The following is an 18,889-nucleotide window of genomic DNA, read 5'->3' on the forward strand; positions in this document are numbered from 1 at the left end:
GCCAGGGCAGTGCTGGGTTGAGGTTGGTGTAGGAGAGTTAGAGGAAGAATTATAATTAAAAAGAGCTATGAGTACTTCCACCTCTGTGTTAGCGTCTGGTTTGGCGGACAAGTTTGTTTTTTTTTTTTACTTTTTAAATTCCATGGAATCAAGAAAGGCAGATAAGTTGGAAACTCAGGAGGCCGAGTTGGCTCCTTTGCTTTGTGTGGCTGAGAGGGAGAAAGTTGCAAAGCCAGACCCAACAGAATCCATGTAGTAAGAGTCCATCTGTATGAAGTTCAGGGACAGGCAAGACTGATCCATGGTGAGAGAGGTCAGAATAATGACGACCTTTGGCCGGTGGCCGGTTGAGAACTGGCAAGAGGGACACAGTGAGAGCTGGAATTTGTCCGCATCGTGCTTGCTCTGGGAGGTGGTTATGGGGGTGCATACATTGATAAAAATCATCAAGCTATATGCTTAAGATTTATGTATTTTACTGTATGTGAGTTATATATTAATTGAAAAAATGTGAATGCTGCAGTGTGAAGGAAATCAGTAAATGCATGCTAATTACAATCGTACCTTTCATTTATCAAACAAGCATTTGAATATTCTGTCAACTGGTGGTTAGCAAGATTGTGTTAAGCAGGATTTCTCTGAATATTTTTTAGCATGTTCCAGTAAGCATTTGCCTTCCCTAACAAGGCAAATTTAAACCACAAATTTCATAACAGTCTTAAGTGTAACCCTGTATGTCACACAGTTAGCTAGCCCAGGAGCCCCCAAAAGAGATAAAACGCACATACCAAGGAGAAAATACCTCTCTCAGTTTCAACATTGGGAATCTATGGTAAACGTGGATTGGACAGTGGCATTTCAGTGCTTTGTATAGAAGGGACCATCGCAAATAAATGATTACACTTGAAACCGTTGACACAGATGTCCAGGTCTCTAGGGTGGCCTCCATGACCTGGCCTCCCCACCCCAACCCCACCCTTGTCCTCCCTGACCTCATCTCACACTACTCTCTTCCTTTCTCACAGCTACCCCAGACACACTGTCCTCCCTGTGCCTCAAACAAACCAAGCGCACTCCCTCCTCAGGGCCTGTGCCCTTGCTGGTCTCTCTGTGTATTCTGTACATACTCAATATGTATTCTTAGTTATCTTGTTTGTTATTTGCAAACGTGTTTGTCTATTTTGTTTGCTCCTTTACCCCCAGGACTTAGAACAACATCCACCCACAGTAGGGAACTCAATAAATATCTGTCAAATAAATGAATTTTAAACCTCCTGATATTGAACCCTATTTGCCTTCAAACCAATTCACACATACCAGGGGCAGTGTTGAGATTTTAAAATCTCCACCCAGGAAAAAAAAGAACTGTTGATGAGAGAAAGATAAGGCACACACATCCCTCGTGGCCACTGGTGCATGCTTTCAATCTCCTTTCTGAAATGTTAAAATGAATCTCTGTTTTATTTATTTATTTATTTATTTTTATTTATTTTTTTTTTTTGAGACAGAGTCTCGCTCTGTTGCCCAGGCTAGAGTGAGTGCCGTGGTGTCAGCCTAGCTCACAGCAACCTCAAACTCCTGGGCTCAGGTGATCCTTCTGTCTCAGCCTCCCGAGTAGCTGGGACTACAGGCATGCACCACCATGCCCGGCTAATTTTTTGTATATATTTTCGTTGTTTGGCTAATTTCTTTCTATTTTTAGTAGAGACGGGGTCTCGCTCTTGCTCAGGCTGGTCTCGAACTCCTGAGCTCAAACGATCTGCCCACCTTGGCCTCCCAGAGTGCTCGGATTATAGGTGTGAGCCACTGCGCCCGGCCTAAATCTCTGAGTTAAAATGAATTATCTGTTTCACTGCAAACGCAATTTCTCTCTTTCAGTCATTTGTTGAAGAATGGCTTAGAATGGTAACCAGAGAAGAGAACTCTCCAACTTAATTGCTCACTTAATTTTATAATTTTTTTCAGACTTTTATTAACAGAACCTGTCATTCTTTTTTTTTTTTTTATCCGAATCCAATTCTCTTTGCAAAATCCCTCCTCCAAGGCCATGTCAAGACATATAGGTTTCCTGGGAAGACTAATTATTTGAGATGGCTCTTCAAACTGTTGTTTTTCAAATATCAGTTCAATAGGCACAGAGAAACTGATTTTCTGCCAACCAAATTTATTTACTTCCTGGCTTATGTTCTAAATAAAAGGTTTATTACATGTTCTGCACACAGTAAATATTTTAACTTCCTTAGAAATATCTTTCACAATTTCCTTCAGCTGGAAGATTAGATGCCCATCTTCACTCAGGATAGAGGTAGATTTCATACAGACATAGCCATAAAAGTTTGCTCAAAATGTGTTTTAAAGTTCTTCTGTTTCCGTATAGGCAACATATTTTTCCTTTCCCATAGTCCTTCTTCATTTTTCTTTGTGAATTTTTTTCAAATCAGCATGTTGAGAGGCATATTAAGGGTTTAAATTTTAGACACAAAATAGATGATTTATTTCCCCTAAAGAACACAATCCCCTGCACGTTTTCAAATTCAGAATTTCATGGACTGACAGCTGACTTAACACACATCATAGCTGATTGCTGTCAAGGCTGGAAATGTGTCTGGGGTTGCAGCCTGCCACCTCCCTATGCTGCATTCCAAATACAATCAAGAAAGCAAGCCAGTGAGGATCAACTTACATTTCGCTACTTACTTAGACATCACGCTTGAAAACTACGTTTCCAGTTAATTTCAAAGATGTTCAGAGCCCTTATTCGATTGGCATTCTTGCAAGTGGTCTAATCAGACTTCCTGCCACTCTGCCTTTACCCATCTGCCCACATTTCATTTCCTGAGGCAAATTTACTTTTCATCACTCTCCAGCTTCTTTTACTCGTCCCCACCAGCCCCATGCTCCCAGCAGCCTAGACTTCCTCTAGCCACTGGCTCTGCCTTGCTGACCCGAGTCACCAGCCACCTGCTGACAGTAGGGAAGCCCTGATGGAATCGCAGAGACTGCGGCGGTCACGTGCATTGTTGGACCGCTTCTGCTCCCAGTCAGCGTGTTTAACTAACAATGTCCACTAGGGGGAGCCCCACTGCTGTTATAATGCAATTCTCCTTGGCCACTCTTAGGCAGTTCAAATAGATTAAGCACTCCTTAAACACTGTGCCCTTAAAAACGGGAAAAGAAGACTGTTTATTGGATGCATGGACAAAAAGGCACAGATAAGACCTCTCAGGTAAAAAACTGATCACAGATTTTAGCATTTTTCCCCTTGGAATGGAAATGGCTTACAGTGAGTGGGGCTTTACTGCCATCTCCTGGATCATGGCTTGGCAGCGCTGGGCAAGCCTGGCAGGAGCCAAAGGAGTAGGGTGTCAGGATGGTGAAATGGATGCGAGGCCAACTGCAGCAACGCCAGACCTCAGATCTTTCATAACGTTTCTTAAATAACTCCTGTCCACCCAGGCAGAACTGGCTTCTCCTTCATCCTTCTACCCTAGGATGGAGAAGTACTTGTCTTTCACTGGCTTATTTCCTCCCAAGATCCAATAAGAGAAAGGGGACCTGACCACCTACTTAAGACAAGTGTAATTAAAAAAATACATTCTTCTGGCTGGGTTGCCTTTCCCCAAAATAATTTTTGATCTACAATATATTTTGAGCCAAACCATATTATCTGAATTGGGTGTTTGCCTTTGTTTTCAGGGGTAGGAAAAAAACATCTACAAAGAACAATCTCCAATACTCAAGCTAAAATCTGCTTTACCTTTTTTTTTTAACACCTTCATATCTTTCATTCACAAAAGGAATTCAAATGGCTAAAACAAACACAGAAAAATAAAAAAAGATATGAAAATATGTGTAACCTCAGTAGGTATCAAGAAAACGTAAACCAAAGCAAGATAATTTTCACCCATCAAACTGGCCAAAATGGAAATTTAATATTATCTAATATACTGTTGGTGGGAATATAAATTGGTACAGTCTTTTTGGAAGACAATCTGGCAGAATCAATCAAAATCTGAAATGAAGACTACCTTTTGCAGTTTCAAAACAGCCACCTCTGGTGAGCACTGTGATGTTTTCTCCAGTGTCCACTCTGGGCCCTCACTGCTTTGTAGGAGCCGTGCGGTTCCACGCACAGGCTGCTATTGGCCTAAACCATCAGCATAACCCCGCTTCCCTTGGCTCCCATTATTACTTCAGGCAAGGGAACTTAACAGAGGCCCAAGGCCCAAGCTCGTCAGTGCCTGCCATTCTCCTGGCTATGGTGATTGATTCAGGGATGGGCAGTATCTACATTAGGCTCAATTAGGCCGGGTGCGGTGGCTCGGCCTGTAATCCTAGCACTCTGGGAGGCCGAGGCGGGAGGATCGCTCAAGGTCAGGAGTTCGAGACCAGCCTGAGCAAGAGCGAGACCCCCATCTCTACTAAAAAAAATAGAAAGCAATTATCTGGACAACTAAAAATATATATAGAAAAAAATTAGCCAGGCATGGTGGCGCATGACTGTAGTCCCAGCTACTCGGGAGGCTGAGGCAGGAGGATTGCTGGAGCCCAGGAGTTTGAGGTTGCTGTGAGCTAGGCTGAAGCCACGGCACTTTAGCCCAGGCAACAGAGCAAGACTCTTTCTCAAAAACATACATACATACATACGACAAGACTCTGTCTCAAAAACATACATACATACATACATACATAAATAAATAAAAATAAATTAGGCTCAGTTAGAGTACAGTGAAGTTTGGTTTAATGTCCGGGAAACTCCCGGCCTTCTCCTCTGGAAGTGAATGAGGAAGCATGTAGCCCCAGGGTTTAAGCTCCCAAAATTTATGGTATACAAATTTTTTTAAATTAATTCCAGATCTAAGTAATTGTGACCACATATTTATGTAAACACTCATTGTTCTATCATTGATTGACACTGAGTAAATTCCTCAAACTTTGTAAGCCTATTACCTTGCCTATAAAATATGAATAACTTTCTTACTTTCATAGTTATTATTACTGTTGTCACATAGAAATCACTATGCTAGACAAAGTGGAACAAAAATAGATTAATAAGATGTGGTTTCCAATCTTTAGAGACACTGAAAATTTAGTGAGGCTGTGGCATCAGGTATTGTTCTTACCCATGTGCCTCCAGAATTTGGCCCTAACTCTTCTCAAGGGTCTAGGAGCAACTTAACACCTTTCAATAAATGACTTTTCTACTTAAAAAAAAATAAATAGTGAGGGAGAGAAGTATACATGTAAACAAAAGGAGTGATGATCCAAGGAAGACAGCTAAAAACAAGTTGAGGAGGGAAGCAACCGATTGAAGCATTATTATTATTGGATCAAGGGATAGTTTCGAATTCTAGCAGCAAGATTAATGTAGGTAGGATAGCTGAGTGCAGGTCAACTGACATAAAATCCTGCTCTCCTGACTGATACAAGAGCCTATCCTAGTCTAAGGACAGAAAACATGCTGAATTGAGATATGTTGTTTTCATTTCCCTGATCCTTTCTTATATTAATTCATGTTAACTGACAATACATTTTCTAAAATTTTACTGGAACCTTCCTCACTTCTAAAGGAGATGACCCTGAATGCCAAAGTAGAGAATAAAGGAATTAAATGAGGGTCTACAATGGGCAAAATCAATTTTTACTGAAAACAAAGGAAAATGACATTTTGTGGATGGGTTTATGTTTTTGTTTTAAAGAAAATTTCTCAGTGTATGATACATTCAACATCAGATATCCACAAATGTCTATAAACACAAAGCTCTAAATCAAGTTTCTTACAAGTGATGACATCAAGATTTGTGGTAAGATACTTCAGAGAAGGGCATGTTAGGAAACAAGCTGTATGTTAATTTACATTTTCAAGTTATTTCATGTCTGAAGCTATCAAGAAAAAAAAATAAGACCCTTCAGAAAGCAATGTGAGAACATAATTTTTATTCACATAGAGCATTAAGCACCCACTTCTAATGCAAAAACACTTAATGCAAAACAATAGAGAAAAATCCATTTAGTCCGATTCACTAAGACTAGCCTAAAGCCCCAGGAGCAGCGCTCTGGTGCCCGTGGTTCTGTCATAGCAAGGAGGGCTTAGACAGCAAGTCAATCACATTTTTCAGTCTAGTCTGACTCACAGCTTAGTACAGATCCAGACCTGTATGGTAGCACAACTGAGATTAGGGAACCAATAAAGAGAATCACATAAGAAAATACATCTATGTTCCCATTTCAGTGGGAAGTCAGATACTCTAAACAAGCAAGGGATTCTCCAACAGGGGAACCGGGTCCTAAGCCTAGGTCTGTCACAACTTTCATCAGTTAGTCTTTACAAGACATGTTATTTTATGACCATGCTGCTTCTATCACCAGCTACACAAGAAAATTAACTTGCCACCCCTATATCAAGTTTCCCAAAAAAAGAATTCACAAATTATTTCAAACTTATTTGTTACATACCATACAGTGGTGGATGCATTATTTATAGTCTCTAAATTAAAACCATCTATGGAGCTTGGTAAGATAATATTTATTAATTTTAAACTATACATACACACAGAAAGCCCACTGCCACCCACTGGTGCACACACATATTCCCTATTAGTATGTGACTAAATCGTATCGTTGTAAAGATGGACTAACCGTAAACTGAAAAAAAAAGGATTCTTTTGGTTCAGTATCTTCAGCCCCAATTTGCAAAATCTTTTTCTGGTAGTTCTGCCAAAGTTCTAACCAGATATGATCCTCAAGTCTCAACTTGAACTACTAGTAAATAATTTTTAGTTCCTTACTGAATTCTAAAGCTCATAAGGTGATTTAAGAGGCAAAAGATACCAAAAGCAAGTACAGAAATTTGAAAGTAATTGATCCTAGGACCTCAAACATTGAGCTGATATTTTCACACTGATCTTAAATAAAAATAGCGTCTGCTTTCCATGGTGCAGAGTCTACTGGCAATACTCTTTAAAGTAAAAACAAAATAATAACGTTTTAATGTGAAGCCTATTAATGCCAATTCACTTATTTTTTCCAGCATGTCAGCCATACTAACCTTGTGAAACATCTGGTCAGAGGTTAAAGATAGAGCTTTTAAATCAAGACCAAATTTTAATTTAACCACCACCTATGGACTTATACATTGAAACCCCTTATTTGCCTCCTCCTGAATGTCCTACTCTTTTGAGGTTCAGTGCCTAAGGTCAGAATTTCAATATTAAGCTCAGAGTAATAAAGAAAAGTTCTAGTTAAATTCTTGGGCTAAGTTCTACTCAATGGCTTTGGGGAAAAAAACAACACGCTATTGATTGGTTAGAGCAAAAACCCCAAATTCTGGTTCCCTTAACAACCATTCTCTAAAACGATAAATGCAGAGCATGGCTGAAAACCCAGACTCCAAGAACCTGGAGCCAAACTGGTTTATCCCTCCCACCCAAAAAGTTTTGGACCCATGCATTAGAAAAGATGTATGGAATGTGAGTAAATTACTTTGCACCTTAGTGAAAAGTTTTTGGGAAGGCCTAAGTGTTTGAGGTAACAAGGAAACAAGAATTGCTCTGGGTTCTGTCTAATATCAACTTTAAACTACCAGTGGACAAGAGTGGAGTCCCTAATAATGAACATTCCCTCCCCAAAGTCTCTTCAGTTGGGTGGTTCAATAGCAATTGGAACCACAGAAGAGTAATTAGTCCTGATTAACAGGTAAACCTGCTTTCCATTGACTAATTTTGTTTGGATACTTCTTTTTTCAATGAGAATCACAGTACTCAACTCCACAATATACCTACAAAATCTCCTTCTCCACTCTTGTTCCAATTATGTTCCTTCACACAAGAACATTAGCACCAGAATCTTACAATACAGAGAACTATCCATTGCCAGAGTCGTACTAAGTCATTAGAAATAAAAGGTTTTACTGCTAGATTTGCATTAGTGCGGTTCTTAGAAGATCAGCAAAGAGGCCAGATTCCCATAATACACTGATAGAACATCAACAGTAATCACAGAAACCAAGGATATACATCTGTCCATGGACAGCAGTTACGTTATCCCCTTAATGCCTAGAAACAAGCAAGATTTTTAAGTGTGTTTTTATAGTTAAGTTAGGGTAAAGGAAACATTTTCTCTTGCTGATCCTCATGTTTTTCATTTGCTTCAACTGATCCTAGTTTTTATCACCTACCCCACTGAACCCACTCCTAAATAAATGTACACATTTATACAGATAACATACAAATTCAGTGCATGAATACATGACCTTTTATAATGTTTCTCTCTCTCTTTTTTACATACTTTCAATCTTTAACTTTAAATATACAATCTACTAACAGTAAATGCACATTCATGTGACAAGAACTATAACACTATTCTTTCATCAGATTATCTTGAAATCGCATCAGTGGACTTGAAAGGTGACAGGATAACAGCTGGGGAGGGGCACTTGTTCAATCTTCATATTTGGAGGTCTTTGTTTTTCCTTCCTCTGCAAGGCCTTTCTCAGAGAACCCAGGTAGTTCAGAAGGAAACAGTCAAAACCACAAATCTCTCCTCCTAGGATACCAGCATTCTTGCTGCAAGAGGATGTCATCTCAAATGCTAGAGCAGCATCTAAAAGCACAGGAGAATATACCACCAAATATTTTACATAAAATACTTATAAAAATTGATTTCTATCTCACTTGCTTTCTCACATTGTATATATTGATAATATCAGTAGATACTATATAGTCTGAGAAAACCTAGCTTAGATGTATCAAAAACAAGATTTTAAAAACAATCTTTAGGATAATTACCAATCAAAACTATCATATGTAGCACTCTGTCTCCTTTTTTGCAAATAATGACTAATTTTGACAAAACAGATTCAAGTTTTGTAGAGCCTACATTTTATATAATTTATATGAATTAGCTATTCATAGTTCACACAAATTAACTCAAACAAATGCATTGCAAAACCTCTTCCAGGGCCTAGGAAGTGCCTGTGCAAATGAAAACTTAAAACTTAAGCTTTATTTGCTTCACAGTAAATTCATCTTCTTTTTCACAGATGCTTTGTAAAATTAATTTCAATAATACGCTTATGAGAATGGGGGGCTCTATTACCATCATGTTTTACATAGAGTTAATGAGATATTAAACATTGAATGACTAGCTTGAGCAAGTAGCAAATTATCTCTCAAAAAGGTCAGATTTTTGTTTTTTGGGTTTTTTTATACCAAAAAGTTATATTTAAAAGGAAGGCAATTATTTGGTATAGTACTGATCCCTCATTATTGGGAAAAGACTGGCAAGTATAGTCATGCACCACATGACATTTCAGTTAATGACGGACAACATATACGACAGTCAATGGTCCCATTAGATTATCATGGAGCTGAAAAATTCCTATGGCCTAGTGACATCATAGCTGTTGTAACATCATACCACAATGCATCACCTTTTCTATGTCTAGATATGTTTAGAAGCACAAATACTTACCATTGTGTTATAACTGCCTACAGTATTCAGTACAGTAACATGCTGTACAGGTTTGTAGCCTAGGAGCAGTAGGGTAGACCACATAGCCTGGGTGTGTAGTAGGCTATACCATCTAGGTTTGTGTCAGTACACTATGATGTTTGCACCATGATGAAATTGCCTATGGATGTATTTCTCAGAATGTTAGGTGAAGCATGACTATAATCATTTATCCATCTTGCTTTATAAGCCCACGGGACAAATGACTGATAAGGGAAAGAAGTATGTATCTTTCTTGAGCACTTGTCATCCTAAATTCACATTACTATATCCAATAACACACCAGAGATTACTTTAAGAGATGTAAACTCTATGAGAAGGGATTTCATTCCAGAGAAAAATACTACTTCTAGTTTTCTAAGTGGCACAACTTGTTCTCTATCAGGAGTTGTCATGGAATCAATCACCAGAGAATATTTCAGCTGAAAAATATGGTCTTCAACAAGCCACAAAATATTTCCCATGAAAGGTTGTACCCTTTAAATATGGGAAATCAGACCTACCCAGTTCAGAACCAAAATGATCCTCAGTGCTGGTGTTCCATTCGAGGCAAATCAGGCTCCGAATCATCTGACAGGGGAGCTCCTGATACCTATAAATTAATAATAAAGCATCATCAGTTCTCAGTGTTGCAAAAGTTCCACTTCCCCAAAATTCCAATCATAGTTGTTCAAATATCAGATGTTCAGAATTAACTATTCATAGCTCAAGTTGCTTACATGGAAAAGAATGAAGTAAGGGGATATGATTCTTTGATCTCTTAGTTTATACATATTAAAAGATACTTCTGATCTGCCATGGCAGTGTAAGCCCAGTATAACCCATCTCTTCTACTTATTACAAAAATACAAAAATAAAAACCTGTTAGAACCATCATATAAAGCCTTAAACCAGCCATTGTAACTATGCTATGTGAAATAAAGAGAAACACACTTGAAATGAATGAAGGGACAGGAATTCTTTCTTTCTTTTTCTTTCTTTGTGTTTTTAGAGACAGGGTCTCATTCTGTCACCCAGGCTACATACAGTGTAGCAGTGTAGTGCTGCAATCATAGCTCACTGCAGCCTCCAACTCCTGCACTCAGGCGATCCTCCTGCCTTAGCTTACCAAGTAGCTGAGACTAAAGGTACACATCACCAGGCCTGGCTAATTTTTTTATTATTATTTTGTAGAGATGGGGTCTTACCATGTTGACCAGGATGGTCTCGAACTCCTGGCCTCAAGTGATCCTCCCACCTCAGCCTCCCAAAGCATTGGGATTATAGGCATGAGCCACTGTTCCCAGCTAGGGACAGGAATTCTTAGCAAAAAAAATAGAAGCAAAGAACCAAATGGATATTTTAGGACTAAAAAATCAGTATCTGAAATTTTAAAAACTGTCACTGGATGTGCTTAATAGCAGAATGGGGATGATAAAGTAAAAAGTCAGAGAACTTGAAGATAGGTCAATAGAAATTCTTAGCCAGGTGTGGTGGCACATGTCTACAGTTCTGCCTACTCGGGAGGCTGAGGCAGGAGGATCACTTGCACCCAAAACATTCAAGGTTGCAGTAAACTGGTTATACCACTATACTCCAGCCAGCCTGGGTGACAAAGAGAGACCATGTCTCAAAAAAGAAAAAAAAAGAAAAAAAGAAATTGCCCTCAACCTGAAGAAGAGAAAGAAAAACATTTTTAAAAAGTAAACAAAGTCTCAGGAACCTGTGAGAAAATACCAAAAGGTCTAACATATGTGTCATTAGAATCTCAGAAGGAGAGGAAAAATAGATTGTGGTAGAAAAAAATATTTGAAGAATAATGACCAAAAACTCCCCAAATTTGGTGAAAGATATAAGTTTACAGGTTCAAGAAGCCTGGCAAACCTCAAACAGGATAAACCCAAAGAAAACTATGCCTAGACACATATTCAAGCTAATGAAAACAAAAGATAATATATTAAATTTTGAAAGCAGCTAGAGAAAAATGAAATATTACATTCAGGGGAACAACAATTCAAATGCCTGAGAATTTCCCACCAGAAATCATAGAAATCAGCAGACATAGGCATGACATAAAAACAAAAGGACAAAAACCTATCAACCCAAATTCTATATCCAGTGAAAATATATTTCAAGAATTAAGATAAAGTCATTCTCAAACAAAGGAAAACTAAGAATTTGTCACCATCAGACCTGCTCTGCAACAAATACTTAAGGAAGTTTTTCATGTTGAAGGAAAAAAATACCAGAGGAAAACCGGAATCTTCGGGGGGAAAAAGAGAACAACAGAAACAGTAAATAGCTAAGTGAATATAACAGACAACTTTTTTCTCATAAATTATTTAAAATGCTTATGACTGTTTAAAGCAAAAAGTATGTCATAGTGTGGTGAAGTTTTCAAGGTACATAAATGTAGTACAAATGACATCTCTAACATAAAGTCCAAATGGGGGAGAAGGAAATATGTTTATAAGGTTCCTATATTTTATGTTAAGTGGTAAAATGTAGACTATGAAAGTTTAGTTATGTATGTTGCAATCCCTAGAGTAATCACTAAAAAAATATAATAGAGAGATATCACTACAAAACCAATAGTAAAACTATTCATAAACAAAAGAAGACCAGAAAGAAAAACAGAGGAACAGAGAGAAAACAAATAATAAAATAATGCTAGAACCAGACATATCAATAATCACATTAAATATTAATGGTCTAAACATTCTGTGGTCAGCAGAACTGTAAAGGTATGCCCTTAAGATTCCTGTCCCTAGTTAATTAAACTAATTTCAGTACTGTATGAAGAGACTTTGTACATGGAATTAATGTTACTAATAAGCTGGTCTTAAAATAGATTGTCTTGTTGGGCCCAATGTAACAGCAGGGTAAGTCAGAGAGACAGGATAGGAGTGGTCAGAGAGATTCAAAGTGTAGGAAGGACTCAACTACTGTTGCTGGCTTTGAAGATAGAAGAAATGAGCCATGAGCCAAGAAATGCTGAGTGGCCTCCTGGAGCTGAAAACACCTAGCTGTCAGCCAGCAAGCAACAGGGATCTCAGCCCTACAACCACATGCAATTAAATTCTGCCAACAACCTTAAATGAGCCTAGAAATGGATTCTCCCCTAAAGCCTCCGGAAAGAAATGTTGCCACTGTACTCCAGGCTGGGTGACAGAGTGAGACCCTGTCTCTAAAAATGAAAGAAGAAAGAAAGGAAAGAAAGAAAGGAAGGAAGGAAAAGAAAAAAGCAAGAAAATTAAGGGAAGGAAAGTAGGCATGCAGGCAAGCCTACATTTAAAAAAAAAACAGCAAACAACCTTTCTGTCCTTTATCTGGGAAATGGATAAACAGATGGTACACCCATACAAGGGAATACTACTTAGCAATAAAAAGGAACATACTTATTGATCAGTCCAATAATACAGATGACTGTCCAATACAATAACATTGCATTGTAAGAGGAAAAAGCCAGGTTTAAAACTACATATACTGTTTTATTCCACTTACATGACATTCTAGGAAAAACAAACTATAGGGATGAAGAACATATCGGCAGTTTCCAAGGTTTAAGGGGGGGCAGAGGGTTTGACTACAAAGAGATAGAGAGAATTTTGGTGGGGGGGAGGGATGAACCTATAATTTATCTTGATTGTGGGTAATAGTTACAGACTATGTATTTGTCAAAACTTATAAGAGTAAATTTTACTGTATGTAAATTTAAAAATAAATGATTATAACTAATTATACTCTACTGAACAAAATAGGAATCCAAGAGTCCACAGTGACATAAATACATTGTAAGTAAGTTTGATGGCAATGGTATATTTACGTAGTTTCAAAGTATTACCCCATGAATTCTTATTCATTAAAAAGGGGAAAGAAGGCTGTCATAACGAGAAGCCTCAGATACCACCTTAAGTGATAAAGTGACCATCACCAATATTGAGACAAAGTGCAATCCTACGCCACCTAAAAGGATACAATGAAAAGGATATGGCATCACTTCTGTGAGTTTCCTGCCAAAGATGCTGATCTGACTTTATTTAGTTAGGAGGAAACATCAGACAAACCCAAACTGAGGAACACGCTATAAAATAATTGGCCTGTAATCATCACGAAAGACATGGAAAGACTGAAGAGCTATTCCAGACCATAGGAGACTGAAAACACATGACAACTAAATACAACATATGATTCCAAACTGGATCCTGTCAATATAAAGAACATTATTGGGATAACTGACAAAACTGCATGGGGTATGAGTGTTGGATGGTAATATTTTATCAGTGTTAACTTCTGATTTTGATGGTTCTATTATGTTATGTAGGAGACTGTCCTTGTTTGTAGAAAATACATAAAGTATTCACAATTGACGGGGCATCAGGTTGGTTACTTACTCTCAAATGGTTTGGGGAAAATTAAGTTCTTTGTACTGTTCTACAGTGTTTTTTCTAAGTTTCAGTATATTTCAAAATTTAAAAGCGTATCCCAAAAGAAAAAAATTGCAATCTCCAGGCTACACCCCCAAAAAGTTGTCAGAATCTCTAGATGTGGGGTCCAGACAGCAGTTTTTAAATCTCCCCAGATAATTCCACTCTGCCACCAAGATAAGAACCACTGCTCTAATCAATCACCAAGTCATGTTGATCCCATCCCTAAATAATTCTTGATCTTCCCACCACCCACTCTACACTAACCTCGTTTTGTGGTGGATCCAGTAATTACATTGATTCTAACCAAATACTACTTTTGTTGTTTTAGTTGGTGTACCCCAAAACATATTAGTTGTTTCCAGATGCTTCTAGGACATACCTCTAATGGAGAGACTACTTACAGATATTGGTTTCATGAATGTGCAGCTATGAATGTGTATAAATTATATAACGTGTATAAATGTGTAGGGGGTGAGGAGGTAGAGATAAATTCCATGGGTTATATAACACTTTATTACAAACCTACCCTACAGATTGTTCCACAGGATACATAATAGACTTTTATAAATATTAAATATTTTTGTGCGATGTAAAGAAGCAAAATGTAGTTCAATGTAACAATAAATACCATAAAGGAAGAGTGCAAGGCAAGTAACAGATTCTGCCAGAAGGCCCTTTGCTTTCAGTCTCCTGTTGTTTCTCTTTCATTCAGATTTTCCACCCTTATGGGGTTATTTTAGTGTTAATTTGTATAATTTGCTACACCTATTTTCTCCTTTATCGTATTTTAAATATAACTGGAAATTGAACAAGTTGAGAGTAACACTGAATAACAAGTTTATAAATATAAAAAGATTAGAACAGTAAATAATATTGAGTAAGTGTGAAGACAGCCAAACCCTTTCTTCCATTGCATGAAACTGGATTTGGTTATGTCAACCTTGAAAAGTGTTTGAACAATAGTGCATTCACAATGAGCAAGTGAAAAATTCTGCACCTTTAAAATCCACATGCAATTTAATTTTAGAAATATACAAGAAATTTATTGAGACTCTGTAGTTCCTAACTGTGGAATCTGTGACAGTGATTAATCTGCACCTACAGGAATTTGTGCAGTTTTGATTAAATGTTGCTATACAAATTGTTGGCAAGAAATAGGGCAAAGCAATAGTAGCAATAAACCCTTTCCTCGGCATCTCTGGATAACTACCTCTGTAATTTATTATCCTCAACAATACTATTTCTCTTGTTTATAGAGCTCCACAGAACTATTAAAGAGTAACAGCAGAAAAAGCATCAACATGAAGAAGAAGGCAACATACAGGAGGTTTTTATGAAATGGAAATGCTTTAATAATGAGGATGGGGGATTTAATCCCAAAAGTTGACTTACTTCGAGCAAAGGTGAGAAATCTGTTTGAGAAAGTGAAAGGATAGTGCAATGATCCATACCCCAAATTTGTGGCTAGTTACTGTTTGTTCAGGTGATTAAGAAGTTTGTCAGTTTCCTTAATGTAAAAATGAGTGATAAGGATGTTGTTGATATAAAAGCAACAGAAACATACACATTCTGAGGAGTTCAGAGAAATTATGGGAAAAAATGACTATATGAAATAGCAAATCTTTAACAGGGATGGAATGGATTGTCTTGGGAGAAAAATGTCAAATAGACAATTCATTATGAAAGAATAAAAAAAATTCCAGAGTTTCACTCTTTGAAAGTTAGGTTATAACTTTGGGGTTAATACAGTGAAATACTACAAACTGCCAAAAACCTATAGTTATATAAAGACTGTAGCTAGGCATACGTGTGCACACACACACACACACACACACACACACTTTTAACCTATTAAAAAATGGATGACCACAAGTTAGGAAATGTTTATATAATCACATATATAATGAAGGTACTAAGTGCAATGAACCATAAAACAAAATTTAGCAAGCAAAATTTTATAGATCCCACCAATAAATCCACCCAATTCTTAAGGGCAAACTCTCCCAAAAATATTGTAACAGTAAATATGAGAAGAGACCCAAGTTCCGCCCAACCTACAAAGGTATTTCTGTACCTGATGTAATGCAATACTGGGGGTGTGCAAGTCAATAGCAGCCAGAGAAGGAATTCGAGATTCTGAAAGAATTTTGTTCTCTTTCTTTACTAGCCTGGGATTTCGAGCTAGATGAAAATGACCATAAACACAGTAAAAATGTTAGATATTTTATTAGTTTTTCACATCCTATGTCTACCCCTCAGTATGTACTTATTATATGTACATAAATACATACATAGCTATTATACGTACATAAACATCAGAGAGAGGTATCTATCTTCAACCTAGAAGTTGAAGAAAGTCTCTAAGCTTAGCTCTACCTGCATTAATTTTCATTAAGAAAAAACTGAAGAATAAATAGAAATAGGATCTAAAATGATCAGCCAGCATTGATTATCCAATGCCTGAAAGCAGGCTGATATCAAAATGGTACTAAACCAGCTATGTACATTATTTACATACTTAAATATGTAAAGCTAGTATGAATTTTTTATTTTTAATATTTTGTTGGTTTATTTAACATATATTTTAAACAAAAGGGCTATAAAAACAGGTAAACAGATGAACAGAAAAAAAAAGCTATAAAAAGTAAAAGCATCATAAACATACCTATGCCTTCCAAGGCTCTTAGTTCGGGGAGATGATTATAGTTTAGTTCAGGCAAACGGACATCTGTCTTGGAGTATTCTCTTCTTTTCTTATTTGCCTGAAGGAGGCTCTTTTCACTGGAGACCTAATATCATCAGAATGGTTAACACAAATGAATTAGCTTCAAAGTTAGCTAGATTTTCCCTCTTCTGTAATTCCTGTGTTCATTTCCTAAAACTTGTAAAATTGAAGGTATAGAGAATGATAAAAAAATTTAAAGGACATTAATAACACAGAAAACAATTTCATCCAATTATTTTAAACCTCTTCCTCATTAAATTTATTAAAATTACTAACAAGTGGATAACTTGATTGCTATGAATTTCTCCTTCTCTTTCTGCCAATCATCAGTGTAAGTTTTGGCAAGGAGTATAAGGTGAAAGGATGACTATCAATGCCCTGGTCCTTCAGGCCAGCAAGCACAGGCCTTATAGCACTTCCTAGGCTTTTTTTTTTTTTTTTTTTGAGACAGTGTGTCGCTTTGTTGCCCTGGCTAGAGTGAGTGCTGTGGCGTTAGCCTAGCTCACAGCAACCTCAAACTCCTGGGCTTAAGCGATCCTCCTGTCTCAGCCTCCCGAGTAGCTGGGACTACAGGCATGCACCACCATGCCCGGCTAATTTTTTCTATATATATTTTAGTTAGCCAGATAATTTCTTTCTATTTTTAGTAGAGACGGGGTCTCGCTCTTGCTCAGGCTGGTCTTGAACTCCTGACCTTGAGCGATCCACCCGCCTTGGCCTCCCAGAGTGCTAGGATTACAGGCATGAGCCACCGCGCCCGGCCACTTCCTAGGCTTTTAAGCAAATAGTTGCTGTTGTCTGTGTTAATTTTAAACAGTTTATCTTCACATATATATCATATCTTCTCCCAGCTTGTTTTTTAATTTTCCAATATAATTTTGTTACTCATTTTTCAATATTTGTCCTTGTCTTGCTCCTCAGAGTTAGCACATAATAATATTTTCCTAGGAATACAATTTAGTAAGTAAAGAATTACAACTTCAATTATTTTCCTAAGCTTTCTTAATACTATTACTTCACAGTGCATTAAGTCAGAAAAAATAATAAAGCAAAGAATAGCAGTAGCACTTCAATTCTACATCTTTATGAATTTAACACTTTTCCAAATATTTTTCATTTCAGAATCACAGAACCCCTACATTCTTTTCCACATTTTCAAAACAAGTGACACAGAGAGAGATTACATGATTTGCTAAAAAAAAAAACAAAAAACAAAAAAAAACCCATTTACTTATGTGATTTGCTAAAAAACAAAACCACATATGTATGATGAATACACACAAACACATATATAATGTATAATACACATAAACACGTGCATAATGACAACATTAAGCCACTGAGGTTCCTTGATGCCTTGAGCTTTTGAGTTTCTTTATTCTGGATGTTTCTGCTTACTCTTAATAGAACAAGTGCTAAAGGCTCTTGGTTCAAATCAGCTATAAAATAAAATAATTAGTTCAAAAAACTATCTGCAATTACAAAAAATAAAATTTAAAAATGAGCTAAAACCATCAGATTTATACATTCAAAGAGTGGTAAATAAAAACACATATGTTTCTAATAATACATTCACATCTCAAAATTGGGGCATAAGGCATCAGAGAGAAGTATTGATCTCCAACCTAGAAGTTGAAGAAAGTCAAGGCTTAACTCGCCTGCATTCATTTTCATTAATGAAAGACTCCAGTGAGTCTTGTCCCCACTAATCTTTACCTCCTTTCTTGATTACTGCTTCCAAAGAAGAATAAATAGAAATAGGATCCAAAACGATCAACCACCATTGATTATGCAATTGCTGAAAGCAGGCTGATATCGATTCCAGCAAAGTGGTATTGAACCAGCTATTTTGAAAAGCCTTGCTAATTAAAATAATTTCCAAAGCAGACCAGATTTTAAAACACAAACATCCACAAAGAAATCTGTAGGGTGTACCAAAAAGGAAAGTACTATAGCCATAGACATTATAAGCTAAGAATTAAAAGAAAAACAAGTACAATGTCCAAATCACGAGAGATGAAAAGGCTGTATTTTTTAGCTGAGGATAATCAGAGAGTTAAAGAAGAGAAATTTGTCGGGAAAAAAAAATACTCTTTTGGAAGTATGTCTATACCTCCCTTTCTTGTGAAAAGCATTTATTCATTTACCACATTTCTTAAGCAGCTTCAGTATGCTAGATGCTGTTGTGGGTGCTGGAGTAGAGCAGTGAGGAAAACAAGCAAAGCACAAGTCCCTGCCTTGGAAG

General features: G+C 37.1%; 1 protein-coding gene across 2 annotated transcripts in view; it reads right to left on the reverse strand.

Annotated features, from left to right (window-relative positions):
- Window positions 1–5,920: 5,920 nt before the first annotated feature.
- The window catches only part of CDKL2 (cyclin dependent kinase like 2), a 32,709-nt gene continuing 19,740 nt past the window's right edge, over window positions 5,921–18,889 (reverse strand). Inside the window, exons 11-14 of one of the 2 annotated variants that reach the window (XM_045532830.1) lie at window positions 16,585–16,708; window positions 15,994–16,100; window positions 10,014–10,102; window positions 5,921–8,601 (exon numbers count right to left, since the gene is read on the reverse strand). In XM_045532830.1, coding sequence (XP_045388786.1) covers window positions 10,037–10,102; window positions 15,994–16,100; window positions 16,585–16,708 — 297 coding nt within the window. In that variant the 3' untranslated portion in view covers window positions 5,921–8,601; window positions 10,014–10,036. The remainder of the gene's footprint in view (window positions 8,602–10,013; window positions 10,103–15,993; window positions 16,101–16,584; window positions 16,709–18,889) is intronic. The other variant, XR_006730189.1, reaches the window with a different exon arrangement.

This window comes from Lemur catta, chromosome 19 (assembly GCF_020740605.2).
Source record: "Lemur catta isolate mLemCat1 chromosome 19, mLemCat1.pri, whole genome shotgun sequence".
In the NCBI taxonomy this organism is placed as follows: Eukaryota; Metazoa; Chordata; class Mammalia; order Primates; family Lemuridae; genus Lemur; species Lemur catta.